Source organism: Atheta coriaria, unplaced genomic scaffold (assembly GCF_025399875.1).
Source record: "Atheta coriaria isolate IRGN ID8LTWV9N9 unplaced genomic scaffold, Caltech_Dcor_3.1 hic_scaffold_8_pilon, whole genome shotgun sequence".
Taxonomy (NCBI): domain Eukaryota; kingdom Metazoa; phylum Arthropoda; class Insecta; order Coleoptera; family Staphylinidae; genus Dalotia; species Dalotia coriaria.
This window is the reverse complement of record NW_027045450.1, coordinates 3,318,941-3,333,394: the sequence shown is the minus strand read 5'-3', so window position 1 is coordinate 3,333,394 and position 14,454 is coordinate 3,318,941. Positions and strand designations below refer to the sequence as shown.

The following is a 14,454-nucleotide window of genomic DNA, read 5'->3' as shown; positions in this document are numbered from 1 at the left end:
TGTTAAAATTGTTTAAATATTAGTACCAAATTCGGCCACTTAAGAGAATGTATAGGTAAAGCTACTTGTATACAAGAAAGAATATTTTTTACACTTGTATATTCGCACTTAAACGCAATTGAAACATGTCCGCCGCGATTTCCTAACGAAAACAGCACAAATCGCGAGCGCCATTATCCCAACGCTCAAACATCCGATTTCCTTGCGCTCTCATAAAAATACTCGTTTTCAGTTGCTTGGCGCAGCATGCGTCGCAGTACAAAACTAGATTTGATTTCACTCGTCGCTTCGCTTAGCTTACAAAAATAGTAACATCTCCTTACGTGCTACGCGATTCACAATCAACATTCAACAAATACTATTCATAAATAATATCTAAATGCGGCTTGTGTGTGTGTGTTGCAAAGTTAACTATCCTCAATCATAGGCTAATCATTTCGATGTGATATTGGTAAACATTCGAAACAGTTAAGTCAAACATAATCGATAAGAGTAAAAAGAAAATAATCGATTTTTAGCGTTAATTTAGAGACAAGCGAATGAGAGTGGTCGCTAACCTAATCTAAAATCCCTAAACTTTGGGAAAGCTGGGTTCAGCGGTCTTAATCTGTGGTGTGGTTATCGATCCTGACGCATCAAGGCTCTCCGCCGGCAGGGGAAGATCCGTTGAAGGCAGGGGGGCCTCCTCATTGGTGTCCTCGTCGAAGAGTTGTGAAAAGTCCAGGTTGTTACCGTATTTTGTCAATTCAGAACCACAAACTAATGGATCTACACAAAAAAAAACACGAAATCAAATATTTTTCTTAATAAAACAAATAATATTTACCTGATTTTGGTAAATCATCCGTCAAAAACCCGTACGGCAAGTTATCATCCGAAAACAACTGCAAAAACATCAATTTTAACATAATATTCCAGTAAACTTGAATTAAATTCAACTCACGGTAAGGAATGCGTTTGCGTCGACTGTCGGCACATTACCCAGTAGTGGATTGAGAATATCTTTGAGCGACTCCAACTCGGACTGCGTGTGCTCGACATGCAGATCCATGTCTTCACTGAAATTCGAGTCAGCAATGCTAGATTAAAGCAGAAGAGACAGGAAACAAGGTTAGTTTACATTGCGGTGGGGGCAGCACTAGCGCCCACCAATACACAAATCAAACTGCAGGAAAATTATGCAATGTCATCCATATATAAACGTAGCCATTTTAGATATTTTTTAGAAACGAAATAAAAATCTACTTACACTGAATTCAGCCGTGATAAACGCACTCTGTCCCTGGTGGCGACCGCTTGCCCTGTGTTATTAGCCGCCAGCGACGAATCTGTAGCCGCCGCCGAAGAAGCTTCATCGTTTTTCGTCGTCGTGTCGGCTGCGGCTGCTGTGGTTGTCGTAACATTACTAGCGCTAGTTCCGGCCATTGCATCGCTCACCGACTTGGCGTTGTAGTTGCCATTCATCAAGTTGCTCAGTAATGTATCCTGCGTGTTAGCATTCAGGAATATTTTCCCATCCAAATCCAGAGACTCGTCGCCAGCGTTAATTTCATCTGGGACGTCATCTGGTAGCTCGGAATCCGAGAGTAGTTCTTCGACAATATCGCGATTCTGTTAAAAATAAACACAATTGAAAATAACAACGAATCAAATCAATATTTGTATGTTTACATACAAAGTCAGGTGATTGTATAAAAGGCATGCTATCCTTTGTGTTTGATGATAAATTCCCAGCGCTTTCTGTCGCTTCTGCAAGGAGATCATCTTGTAAGAAGTCGTTGGTTTCCAATTCATGAATTATAGGCCCATCGGAGGCGTCTGATTTGACTGATGCTGTTTTACTAGATACTTTCGCTTTCTTCGGGGGTTTCTCGTCGATCATTAATGGATAGTGACGTTTCTGCGCCAATCCACCCATTCTTGAAGATGGTTGCACCAAGGTCACCAAGAATTGTATAAGCTGACAATCACAATTAGTATTTAATTGAAATCAAGCACAGAAATGTTTACCTTATTGACAATTTTCTGCTGTTGTAAATGTTTCTGCCTTAATATAGCAAGTTCTCTCCATAAAACGGCATTTTCCTGTTTCATTGAGTTAAGCTGTGAGTCGACCGTCTGTTGGCGGCCCTTGAGTTGCGTGACTTCGCTTAAAAACTTCGAGATTTCCTCACGATTAATTGCGGATTGCTCTACCGCAGTCCCTGCCGTTGCACCGTCAGATTTGTGATTAGCCGTAACTTTCCGTTTAATATTCTTAAGAAGATCGGGTTTATGACGTTGAAAATATTGATGAAAGAACTGAAGTTCATCTTTATCACTTTCTATTCCTTCGTATGTAGATATCTTATGAAATCCATCTAAAAACAAATCATTATTGCAATAAATTTTTATGATTTGTGTAAAATTACTTACACATATTTAATTGCCGGACAAAACTACTCATATTATTATGCTTGTAGTATACTGGGAGCAATTCATACCAGAACTGTGCTTTGTTTTCAATCACAAATGTACTTCCACTCTAAAACAAATAAAATCAATATTTACAGTTCTTCCAACATGATAGCAAACAATTTAACTATAAAATTGATACATACACTTATTACTACATATGTAACAAAGGTAAAACACTGAAATAATGTTAACATTACCTGTCCCCAAGAGATCAGATGGTCTGTCGTCGGATCATTTACCATTTTCCACAACTTGCTGAGGAATGCCGGCACATTGAGCGCATTTTCGCCGTGAGGCTGCATTCTGTCGGCGTAGTAGACTTGCCGATGATGCTGAAGAAGCCCGAAGGAACACTCACCACGATGTGACCATCTAAAGCGCGAACCTTGGTCGATTTTTATGGGCACGCACGTCAAAGCGATCAAGTCAATGTTACTGGACTGATACGGGCGCCATTAAATTATTGCGCACGAAATGACGACAGAGACGCATTCATGCGGATGTACTTGTGTTAGACAGAAACAGCTGTCACAAACAAATTATATTTAGTCACCTTAGGCAATACGACATACACGTAATAAGCATGATGTCATAGAAATCATAATCATTAGAATTGTTAATATTTTATCACAACACATGATAATACAAACAAGAATGATTCATAGTAAAATTATTTCGGAGTATTATTTTAGCGTTTTCAAAAAATAAATTAATATTGAATGTGTTGTATTTAGTTGTGACCTTGGAGGAACCTCCAAATCTGTATGGTTGGTTGCCTATAGTGAAAACTAAAATACAAATTATTTTTACTTTCAACAACTTAATTCAAATGCACAAACGCATTGAAATTCGCATTCATTTCAATTTTATGCGTACTGTATAGACTGAAAAATACTTGTATTCAATTGTTTAATGTTTAATGCATTTATTTTTGCATTGGTTGTTTATTTATTCTCTGGAAACAATTGAAAGAATAATTTATCCACTTTTCCTGTAATTATTTCAACGTGTGTGACCTTAATCGATGTGTTTTCATCGAAATCAACGCGGTTGCATCATTTCGATCGTGTCACAACGATTGCATGCAGCAGATAGATCAATTTTGGCACGACGTGCGCGTTGTTTGCTTAGAACTAACTTTAGTTTCGATTTAGATAAACGCATCGATAGATTATTGCCGCGTGTGTGCATCGCTCGCGAGAATTAATCGCTGAAACTTTTTGCTGTGCGCGTGCCGCGCGCCACCGGCGGATCTATATTTGAGGCGTCGCGACGCCCGACCGCATGGCAGGCATGGCACACACTCATCGCGACGCCGCGTCTCGAATCTATTTTTTCACCAGTCGCACCTCGCCTACGATCGACAATAAATTAAACAAGTGTAAAACAAGTGAAAACCAGCCTAGAATTAAAATTTTCCGTGCGTCACAAGTGTAAATAATAACACACATGCGTTATGATTTGTTATGACTAATGCTGAACAGCTGATTATTGATTTTTACCTGTGAACATGACCACAACTTCTAAAATCAAGTGAAATGTTTCGTATTCTGAAACAAGCTCCATCTACCGGTGCTTTTTGCATGACTGGATGCATACAGTGCCTTCAAAACATAAAGTGTTTAACTGGTAGCCTACAGTATTCAACGTCAACAATACCTACGCAGTCGCGGGTTGTCATAGCTGGCGCTGGCATCGTCGCTAATTCATTAGCCTATCACCTAGCACAAAATGGCTGGCAAGATGTACTCGTCCTGGAACAGAACAAAATCGGCTCCGGATCCTCACACTTCGGCTCTGGCACATTGGGCCTATTCAAACCCATCTCACAACGCAACCTTATTTTATACTCTATTAAATTATACCAGGACTTGCAGGATCAAGGTTATGATATCGGAATGAAACAATGTGGCAGTTTGAATCTAGCACAGACCAAAGATAGGCTAATTGCATTACGCAGGCGCATCGCGTATAACATACCCACCGGTCTCTATTGCGAGTTGTTAACACCAAAAGACATAAGCGCATTGCATCCGTATATGAACGTAGATGATCTTGAAGGTGCCGTCTACGTGCCCGATGATGCTGTGGCGGATCCAAGCGCCATTTGTCAAGTATTAGCTGAGATCGCGCAAGAAAAAGGCGTGGTTTATAAGGAAGGCGTGTTCGTCGAGCGGGTGTTGACCAAAAACGATCGAGTGTCTTCGGTGATCACTGATAAAGGCGAGGTAAAGTGTGAGTATTTCGTGAATTGCGCGGGGATGTGGGCGAGAGAAGTCGGACTTGCTTGCGATGAAAAAGTTAAAATACCAGCGTACCCCGCAGAGCATTATTACGCCACCACCGAGGGACAACATTCAGAAGAGGAGACTTTACCTTGTGTAAGAGATTTCGATTCGTTTGCGTATTGTAGAGATTTTGGGACGGGGTTTTTGTGTGGGTGGTTCGAACCGGAAGCCAAGGCTGCGTTCAATGAGAGTGCTACCATACCTAGAGACTGGCAGAATCACATTAAACATGAATGGAAATATTTTGGTAAGAAATTTTGGTTTTTTTTTGTTTTTTTTTTTCTTGTGTGAAAATTAACTTATATTATTTTATTTAGATAAAAACTGGAAGAATATGGTGAAAAGGTTTCCGTTGTTGGCAACATCAAGACCAGAATTAGTTAATTCTCCAGATAATTTCACGCCTGATGGGAGGTGGATCCTGGGAGAAGCACCAACCGTAGGGAATTATTTTGTTGCATGTGGGATGAATGGTAATTCATTACAGGGAGCTGGAGGTATAGGGAAAGCCGTTGCTGAGTGGATAATCGAAGGACGACCCACTCAGGACCTGCTACCTTTCAATATACAACGATTCTTGGACATTCATGGCGGTAGGCATTATCTTCAACAGCGGATAAAGGAAATTGTTGGCAGGTAACCAACTAAACATATCTAATTTTTTGTTGTTAAATTTTTGAATATTTTAAGAAATTATTCCATTCTGTATCCGCATCAATGTGAGTATAAATACGCGAGGAAATTACGCTGTAGTCCGTTATACAGTGTGTTGCAAACACGCGGTGCCGTTTTTGGAATCAAAATGGCGTATGAACGAGCATTATACTTCGATAGCACTGCTGCTTTAGATGATCATACAAAACTACCGGAAATGCCTCCGGGGAGTTTCTACAAACCCGCCTTCTTTGATTTCATGCAAGAGGAATATTTAGCATGTCGTGAAGGTGTCGGGATTATTGACATGTCATCGTTTTCAAAAATTGAAATCAAGGTATCCAACTTAAATATAAATATAAGTAATTTTTTAAATCTAAATTTAAATTTTTTGACAGTCTGATAACCTCCAAGAAATCATAACCTATCTCCAACGCCTGTGCACAAATGACATCGACATACCCGTGGGCGCAATTGTTCACACCGGGATGTTAAACGCGCAAGGCGGCTATGAAAACGATTGCATGCTGGTGCGACAAAGCGACGTGAAGTTTTTCATGGTCTCGCCAACAAGTCAACAAACGCGTATCTACGAGTGGATGAAGCGTAATCGTCCCGCTGACGCGCAAATTGTTCTTAATGACATTACTTCGATGTATACTGTGATCAATGTTGTGGGACCGAAAGCAAGCGAGTTATTGGGGGAGTTATCTAACAATGACATGCAACTTGCGCCATTTTCCTACAAGAAGGTGAATGTAGGCTATGCGAGTGACGTTATGCTCATGTCATTTACACACACTGGCGAACCAGGGTATTGTTTGTATATTCCGTCTGAATATGCTCTACATGTTTACTATAGATTAATGAAGGTAAAAACAACATAACCTCATAAATATTCTAACCTAATTTTATATTTAATCTTTAGGTTGGAAAAGACTATGGTATTCGTGATGTAGGCACATTGACTCAACGTTTTATGCGCATCGAGCGTTTCATTCCCTTTTGGGCTGAAGAATTGACTAGTTTTGTCACTCCTTACGAAGCTGGCAACAGTTACATAATCAAACTCGATAAAAAAGAAGAATTTGTTGGGAAACGAGTGTTGCAGAGACAAAAATCGCAGGGTGTACAAAAACAGCTCGTCTTTTTCCAACTAGAAGAGATCGACCCCGATGTTGATATCTGGCCGTGGGGTGGGGAACCAATCTACAGAAACGGCTATTTTGTGGGGACTATCACGTCAGCCGGCTATGGCTTCTCAAGCAATAAACTGATTGGCTTGGGGTATATCCGCCGACCAATAGAATCAGAGATAAAAACAGTCAATGCAGAATATATCATGTCGAAAGACGCGAAATATGAGGTTGATATTGCGGGGCAGCGGTTTCCAATGCGCGCGTATATGCACTCGCCAATCGCGCAGAGCAATGCAAGATCAAGGCGAAAATACAGGCCTACAGTGAGAAAGGAGAGTGATATCACATACTGATGAACGTAGAATGAAATAAACGTGCGGATATTTCTAAATGTGACTTACTAATTTCTACTTCATCATGTATCTATCTTCTATATATATAAAAATGAATTGCTGTTCGTTAGTCTCGCTAAAACTCGAGAACGGCTGAACGGATTTATCTTATCTTGGTCTTGAATTATTCGTGGAGATCTAGGGAAGGTTTAAAAGGTGAGAAAAATTCGAATAATTGCCGGGAAATTCCTCAAAACAGCTCTTTTCTATAGAATAAAATTTGACATTGAGATTCAATCATAGTTATAGTTAAATAGTTGAATTCGAGATGGCGCGCTGAAGTGCATTATTGACAAAACTTTATATGCATAATTTCTTTAAATTAAAATTGCTAATCTTATTGATAGAATTGACTCTTACTACGAGTATGTCTAGAACAAGAGAGTAAAAACGAATTACATTTTTATTAAACACTGCCGGAACGAAGTTCATAATATTTATATCATTGGCGGAGTTTGACCCCTTTCTATATTTAATATATTGGTGATTACAATGTAATATAGCAATAAGTACACATACGTAGGTATTTTTCTTTTGTTAAATTAAGTGAATCACAGCCAGTGTAACTCCCCTTTCAAGGAAACCGAGGCCTACAAAATAAACACGAGACTCTTCACTCTTCAACGCCAGAGTCGAAATTGTATAGCACATATTATAGAAAAAAAAACAACAACATCAGCAACAACAGCGCAACGCAATACAATGCAATGCAATCAAATACTTTTGTATGCCCCGCCCACTTTTGTATTACAAGTGTTCCGAGGGCGTTACTATCACACGGTAAGTGGTAACGATGATACTCATACTGTCATACTGTTATACGTCCTATGTCAACATTTAATTGAAGCTAAGCTAGATTTGATGGCCGCTGATTGCAGGTATTGACTGCGAACAAAACGAGGGTGCGAAATTAAAAACGTGTGAGACAACTGCCGACGTTAGACTTCGCTAACTACACTTTGAAGAGGTTAAAGAGTTTGGGAAAATTTGAAAGTTAAAGATGCAGAAATGTAAAAAACGTAAAACGAAAAGAAGTGAGATTTTGATCTGATTTGAGTTGGTGATGTTTGGTTTTAAAATGTCTCGTAACTTACTCGTCCAGTCGCGCCTGCGCCAGCTGTGGATGATGGTTGCCCAATGCGAGGCACGCCATTTTCGTGTTCTACGATGCACAGGTCCGAATCGGAGTCGGCGTGCTCTTGCGTGAGTTGCTCCGTGGTGGTGAGAAGTCGTGCGAGCGGATTGCAACACACAGGGAGTGTTTCGAGCAACGTGGGCCGCGAGTGTGTCAGAAGTGGCTTCATGTAATGCGTATCAAAGGAGGTCCACCAGCGTGCGAGGCGTGCCTTCTCGTTGCCATTCGGTTGCATTGCCTGTGTGCTTTCACCGAATGCATCCGACCACTCAGTGGTGGCGCTGGGAGTTATACTTCCCTAAACACACAATCCAAACAAGATTTATTTATGACGCATTTTTAAGTTTATAAACACTTACATTGCGTTTGCCACGTGTTAAACTTTCAGTTTCTTCATCAACACCAACTCTGCATATATTAGTAAATTAAATCAAGTTATCTAAAACGATTAAATAAAGATCTTACGGTATTTGAAACCAATGTAGGAGATTGAGCGCAGCGCCACCTTGGATTATCACTGTAATGATGACGATAAGTGAGGTTGTGGTCAGCATGGCTTGTCGTATCTCCGATGCGGTGTTTCGGATCGCTAGAGCGAAAGACATTGCGCCTCTCATTCCTAATTTTTACATTAAAAAAATAATTTTTACAATATTTAATGCACTTTATACTTACCGGCAAAAAAGAGCATATGTTGAAAATTAGTTGGTATCTTTGGTTTCCTACCGAGATTCAACAAGTAAGAGAGCGGATAAATGTTCACAGCTCGTCCAATCATAGCGCAGCTCTAATAAATAAGTCAAGGATATTTGCGCATAAAACAAAATGGCGCCAGTTATATAAATGCGTTTTAAAAGGATACGAATCCTGTCAAAATAAGCAGCACGTCGAAATGATGCCTGGGAAATGTGAACATCGAAACTCCAATGTACGAAAAGATGAAGTTTTCAGCGAGGAAGTTGAGAAGCTCAAACATTTGCTTCGTGCGGGTCCGGCTGTCATCGGAAAGGTTGTTGAAGGTGTAATGTGCTTGACACATTCCACAGAATAACACCGCTACCACCCCGGTGAGGTCGCTCGCTTCGGCAATGAGGAAAGTCGAATATGACATCAGCACAAACAGCGCCGATTCCAACAGGGGAAAATCCCTGATTCGCGTGAATTTAGTCAGGAATGCTGTTAGCATGCCCATCGTGGCACCAATAACCAGCGAAAGCATGAAAATTCCAAAAAAGTCGTAGACTGCTTTCAGGAAAGCGATGGTTTCAAATCCACCCGAACCAGACTGGTACTTTTCAGCGTAATTCTGTATAGATCTAAAGATTTACAATATATAATCAAACACACTAATATTTAAGGTTATTATTCAAGCTATGAATGATTAGATTATGTTATGTGTTGTTAGTTGTGGTTAGGATACTCACCCGCTGAGCACAATCGACACGGCGTCGTTGAGCACACTCTCGCCGAAGACAAGTGCGTAGAGATTGACATCGACATGTAGATCGTTGAAAATGGCGAGCACAGTAAGCGGATCCGTTGACGAGATGAGCGCACCGAAGTACAAGGTGTCCAAGAATGTGAAACTGGTTGCCATGCGCGTCGGCAGCAGTTGCACGCAGCCGTACATCAGCACGCCGACGACGAACGATGACACCGCCGTGCCGACGATGGCGAAGGTTAGTATCGCGCCGAGGTTACGGAAAAAATATTTCTAAAATCACCATGTTATTTCGTTACAATACACAAGATGGCCGGGAGTTGACATGCAGCCATTTTGTTTTACTTCTACTCATGCATAGTCTACTGGTTATACTTACTCTCTTCAAAGAGTAACCGGCGTGGAAAATAATCGGCGGTAGAATAATATTGAAGAATATCTCCGGGTCGAAGGTGGCTTTCATATCGATGGCGTTGTCCCGCGCATTATGAATCTCACCGCGAAAGAGATACTCATAACTTTTATTTTTAACATAGTGTAGAGTCAAAGCGTCGGGTGGTAAGCTGCTGTTGTATTTATCGTCACTTGGAATAACGGACATGCGCAGAACAGGATCGGAACTTCCAGTATAGCGAATAATCGCACCAACAATCAAACCTATAAGAATATTATATAGGCAACCACACTTGCGCGTTTTAATGTGGGTTATGTCTCACCATAAATCACAGCAAGGCCTGTTTCATGTAGAAAACTAACACGTCGATGTTTGAATAGCCAAACGGTGAGCACAGTCAAAATAAGCAGCATTGTGTAAGAGAGGAGATTGAGTGAATCAATCCGGTGCATTGATTGTGCCTTGGCATCCATCTCAATATCACTGTCAGCAGCATGGCACCAAATAGAATATTCCAGAATCAGCCCGGCAATGGGCAGCAATCGCAACTTGAAACCCATTTTCTATACTTTTAATCACTAAAAACACAAATTTATTTAAGTAATTTGTTTGGTTATTGAATTAAATCAGCAAATTCATTTGTTTTGTTGGCAACGAACGTAAGTACAAGGATACTGTGACAAGAATGTGTAATTTTGCTTACCACGACAAATTCTTTCTTGGTATTCAGACGCAATCGCCGATAACGTTATAATGTAGTAAACGTTGGCGGTTACATGTTAGGCCCGTTGCCCGGATGAAGGACGTTCCAAGTTCACAATGTTTGTCGCCCGAACGTCGCAAACGCACTGATTGCACAAATTCGCTAATTATTTGCTTTGTTTCGCAGACAGGTCGTAAACAACCAGGGAACGCGAATAATCGTTGCTATTTTGCCAATAACTATTGACGACTAGAATAAGCGCGCAGCGCGGATTTGTGAGATTAGCATACGCACAGCTGTTGCTGCGTAGATAACCCAACACACATGTGATTTAGGGATGTACACCCTCTTTTCGAACGGAAAATCAGTATCAAGGGTTTTTTTATTACAAATATTTGGATATATTTTGGATTAAATGTTTTTTAGTTTTATATTAGGCGTTTCACGAATGGTATCGGTGATAAATTTGTGAAATTCATGTTTTAAAGTGGGGTTTTTATATATTTAGATTGATTTTATTATCGGTAATATAGGCTTGTCGACAAGTTTTATCACTTGAAAAACATGATAACATTGGTATCTGAATTACACTGTCGTGTAAATCATTTGTGTAAGATATGCAACCAAATATACACTTCATAACTTAACTCACCATTTAATTGTCATTGCAATATAAGTAGTACTAATATCAAAAGGTTATCTTGAGCAAGATTCCCTCCCATTCAGTTGTTTATTTATCATTACTCATTCAAATATCACAAATTAGAATAATAATACAATCAAAAAATGCATGATAAGCAACGTCATTTTCAAATCAAATTAAACAGTTTTCACAAATAAACCAGCAACAGCCTAAACATATAAGTTACTGATTATACATCTTAGAAAACTTAGAAAAAAAAAACTTAACGTATTTGCAGAATATGTACACACACATATATCAAAGCTTTAAACATTAAGTGCACTTGATTTGTAAAAATAATCGTATAAAAACTTGATTCATATACAATTTAGTTGCATTCATCATTTTCGAGTGTTCTTATAAGGTAATACATCATTTTCATAATTAAAATCAAACTAAATAAGCATAAAGTTTTACTTTTAAGACTAAAGATCAAAATTGTGTAAAAGAAAAACTTTTGTTGTTTAGTTTTTAATACAAATTTAGTAATCACAAGAAATACAATTGATTTAGCATAACATTTAATTTAATTTTGTTTCAATGCAAATTCTTGAAGTTTAGATAAATGCAAAATTTGCATTGGAATTATAGTAACATGTAAAAATATTATAAATCAATCAAATGTATTTCCAGTGAAGATATTAACAACTTTGAAATATTTTTAAGTATAAATATCTTTCAAAGTTGTGAATATTTAAAGAAGTTCAGTCAAAATTTGAGTTTATCACTGGCAACTCAATAATTTCAAATCAAAGCATCATAACATGCAGGATCAACTGCATAAAACTTTCCCTCACCCTCATAAACAAACAACGGACAACATACAACAACGCATATCACATGTGAAAATAAATAATAGCTTACAGGTGTATGTTATGTACTAAAATCTATCAGTAGCAACATTCGAAATAGAGCCTAACTGTTCGGATGTAATTTACAGTAAAAAAAAGACGATAATTTATGATGTAATGCTGTCAAGTTTCCGAAATAAGCTAATAATTATACTGCAACTTTGGCGTCGGCTGAAGGCCCAACTCAACAAGCGCCATCGCACCCAACAAGTCAGGAGATGACACTCCAGACGCTTTTCGATTAAAATCAGTCTCATGTACGAAATTCTCTCTACTTTCCTGTTGTGTTTCATGTGTTTCATAATTATGTTTAAACTTACTATTGTGGTTATGTTTGTCGTTTCGTGGCAACACACTGACCACAGTTACCTTTTGCTGGCCTTGCTCGGCCAAGTCCAGCTTGACTAACACCGTTGGTCGTTTTCTATTCTCTGTGAGAACTTGCGGTGGTAGTATACTTGCTGGAGGTGAAACAAGAGTAGGCGATGATACATCATCGCCCTCTGACCAGTTGATCGGTGATGCTAAGTCATTTACATTATAATTTTCTTGATCGTTATCGGTAACCTGTAGTTCTCGTGTGGCTTCGCGTAGCCAACGCTTTTTGGGCACGTGTTTCTGATAGTCGGGTTTGGACTCGTCCGAGGTATCAGTCGCTTCGTTTTCGGTGTCAGTTTGCGGCGATAACTCACCTTTGAATAGCTGCACCTGTACAGGTTCGCAGAGTTTGATCTTTGTCACCTTCGTGACCGGCGTGTTGGGATTGGAAGTGTGGAGGGCAAGCTTACTCCGGGAGGTTAGTGATAGGTCTTCGGGTTCCTCGATTGATGCAGTGTAGTTGTAGATTCCGTTGTTGAATGGTTGATTCTCTTGGTTTTCGTTTTCGTTGAGATATTCATCTTCTTGCCAGGGTTTTCGCTTGCGAGGTTTCTTTGGTGTTGTGCACGTGGAAGATATTCCTTTTTCTCTTCTGAAATTAAAAAAATAACGTGAAAATTATAGAAATAAATCATTTAATCAGATTAATTAATTAAATAATCATTTAGTGTCAACCAAAGTTATTTTTTCAAGAAAACATAAAAATAATTAGCCGGTATTTAAGATCTAGGCCAAAATAACTGTTTGAGTTGTTATAGTTTCATATTGCAAAACTTGTGTCAACATAAAACTCAAATTACCCATGAAATAAGACTAATATTCAATGTTTAGGACTAAAAAAATGCTTACTTTCTGCTAGTCTTCTCTCTCCACTCCTGTATCTCCTGCTTGTATTGATCATCTTCAATATTATCCAAATTAATATTTGCTATTGCATTAAATCTCTTCAGCTGTGGTTCTGGATGATCTGGACAATGGCGATTTGCGTGTGTGAACCGTTTGCCGCAATTCTCCACAGCGCAAATAAAAGGTTTCTCTCCTGTATGCAATCTCTGATGTGTCTTCAGTTGTCCAGACTGAGCAAAACTCTTTGTGCACCTTGGAAAGTCACATCTGTATGGCTTCTCACCTTTAATATAAATTCATAATAAATAAATTGAATATTCCCAAATAAATATGTAATAAAATAATGTGGTACTAACCAGTATGTGTGCGTAAATGCGCCTGAAGACTTTTTTCTCTTGGAAAAACGCGATTACAATACGTGCACTTGATGCTGCTGGGCGATGTTGACCCTTGCATGATTAAATTGTTCAAACTTTCAGCGCGAGGCCTACCACGACGCGTTTCGCTAGGTGACATCGGCGATGAGTGCCCCGAGGGACTCATCGCCAGGTGTTGCACCTGCATGGCGTGGTGTTTGATGGCCGGCGAGGAGTCCGGCGTGAGCAAACCGAAGAGCCGACTCGGCGGCGTGCACCCATAACTGGCGAATTGTGGCGACGAGCAGGCACCGTTCTCCTTATCGTAGTGCGTCCGTTTCGGCGTGCGAAACGTCGGCCGCTCTGTCATTTCTTCACCGTTTAAAGCACTGATTCCACGAGTTTTGCAAGAAAACACAAAAAAACAACGAGCAACACAACAAGCAGGTCCCAAGATGGCCGTCGAGATGCGGTGAACAGGTTGCGACGGTCGCGCTCGGACACACTCGGGCGCGCACCGCGCATGCGCAGTACACGTTGTGCATGGAAAAGAAGACGAAAAACATGCGAAAACATATTGTATTCACACATCTTTCTAGTACAACTGATTAAAATTACAAACAAATAGTTATAATAATATATTACATAAAATATTGACTAGTTTAATAACCAAGAGGGGATATTTGAATCAAATCGGGTCATTGACCATATTCACCAAGGTCACAGAATTTAAACGGG

General features: G+C 39.6%; 4 protein-coding genes across 6 annotated transcripts; 1 reads left to right on the top strand and 3 right to left on the bottom strand.

The window, feature by feature from the left end:
• Nucleotides 1–82: 82 nt before the first annotated feature.
• Nucleotides 83–2,956, bottom strand: Hsf (Heat shock factor). 2 transcript variants are annotated; one of them, XM_065309166.1, is made up of 8 exons: nucleotides 2,655–2,956; nucleotides 2,416–2,524; nucleotides 2,011–2,360; nucleotides 1,676–1,960; nucleotides 1,250–1,611; nucleotides 944–1,079; nucleotides 827–884; nucleotides 83–768 (listed from the first exon to the last, which is right to left on the bottom strand). In XM_065309166.1, exons 1-8 carry the CDS (start codon nucleotides 2,757–2,759, stop codon nucleotides 572–574), a joined length of 1,602 nt encoding a protein of 533 aa, XP_065165238.1. In that variant the 5' UTR covers nucleotides 2,760–2,956; the 3' UTR covers nucleotides 83–571. The 2 variants fall into 2 exon arrangements, with proteins under 2 accessions (XP_065165238.1, XP_065165239.1); XM_065309167.1 differs by having other exon boundaries at nucleotides 944–1,058; nucleotides 2,655–2,948.
• A 570-nt stretch (nucleotides 2,957–3,526) lies between these two features.
• LOC135797054 (pyruvate dehydrogenase phosphatase regulatory subunit, mitochondrial-like) lies at nucleotides 3,527–6,929 on the top strand. Its single transcript, XM_065309228.1, has 5 exons — nucleotides 3,527–4,992; nucleotides 5,063–5,381; nucleotides 5,436–5,736; nucleotides 5,798–6,271; nucleotides 6,328–6,929. The coding sequence occupies exons 1-5, from the start codon at nucleotides 3,996–3,998 to the stop codon at nucleotides 6,889–6,891; spliced, it is 2,655 nt and encodes an 884-aa protein (XP_065165300.1). The 5' UTR covers nucleotides 3,527–3,995; the 3' UTR covers nucleotides 6,892–6,929.
• Nucleotides 6,930–7,366: 437 nt separating this feature from the next.
• On the bottom strand, nucleotides 7,367–11,015 carry Nhe3 (Na[+]/H[+] hydrogen exchanger 3). 2 transcript variants are annotated; one of them, XM_065309229.1, is made up of 10 exons: nucleotides 10,604–11,015; nucleotides 10,223–10,478; nucleotides 9,886–10,163; nucleotides 9,490–9,779; nucleotides 8,928–9,381; nucleotides 8,741–8,852; nucleotides 8,531–8,684; nucleotides 8,425–8,473; nucleotides 8,025–8,363; nucleotides 7,367–7,520 (listed from the first exon to the last, which is right to left on the bottom strand). In XM_065309229.1, exons 2-10 carry the CDS (start codon nucleotides 10,458–10,460, stop codon nucleotides 7,482–7,484), a joined length of 1,953 nt encoding a protein of 650 aa, XP_065165301.1. In that variant the 5' UTR covers nucleotides 10,461–10,478; nucleotides 10,604–11,015; the 3' UTR covers nucleotides 7,367–7,481. The 2 variants fall into 2 exon arrangements, with proteins under 2 accessions (XP_065165301.1, XP_065165302.1); XM_065309230.1 differs by having other exon boundaries at nucleotides 7,367–7,815; nucleotides 10,604–11,010.
• A 304-nt stretch (nucleotides 11,016–11,319) lies between these two features.
• Nucleotides 11,320–14,189, bottom strand: LOC135797373 (MDS1 and EVI1 complex locus protein EVI1-B-like). The gene is made up of 3 exons (XM_065309726.1): nucleotides 13,717–14,189; nucleotides 13,364–13,643; nucleotides 11,320–13,106 (listed from the first exon to the last, which is right to left on the bottom strand). Exons 1-3 carry the CDS (start codon nucleotides 14,084–14,086, stop codon nucleotides 12,278–12,280), a joined length of 1,479 nt encoding a protein of 492 aa, XP_065165798.1. The 5' UTR covers nucleotides 14,087–14,189; the 3' UTR covers nucleotides 11,320–12,277.
• Nucleotides 14,190–14,454: the final 265 nt, after the last annotated feature.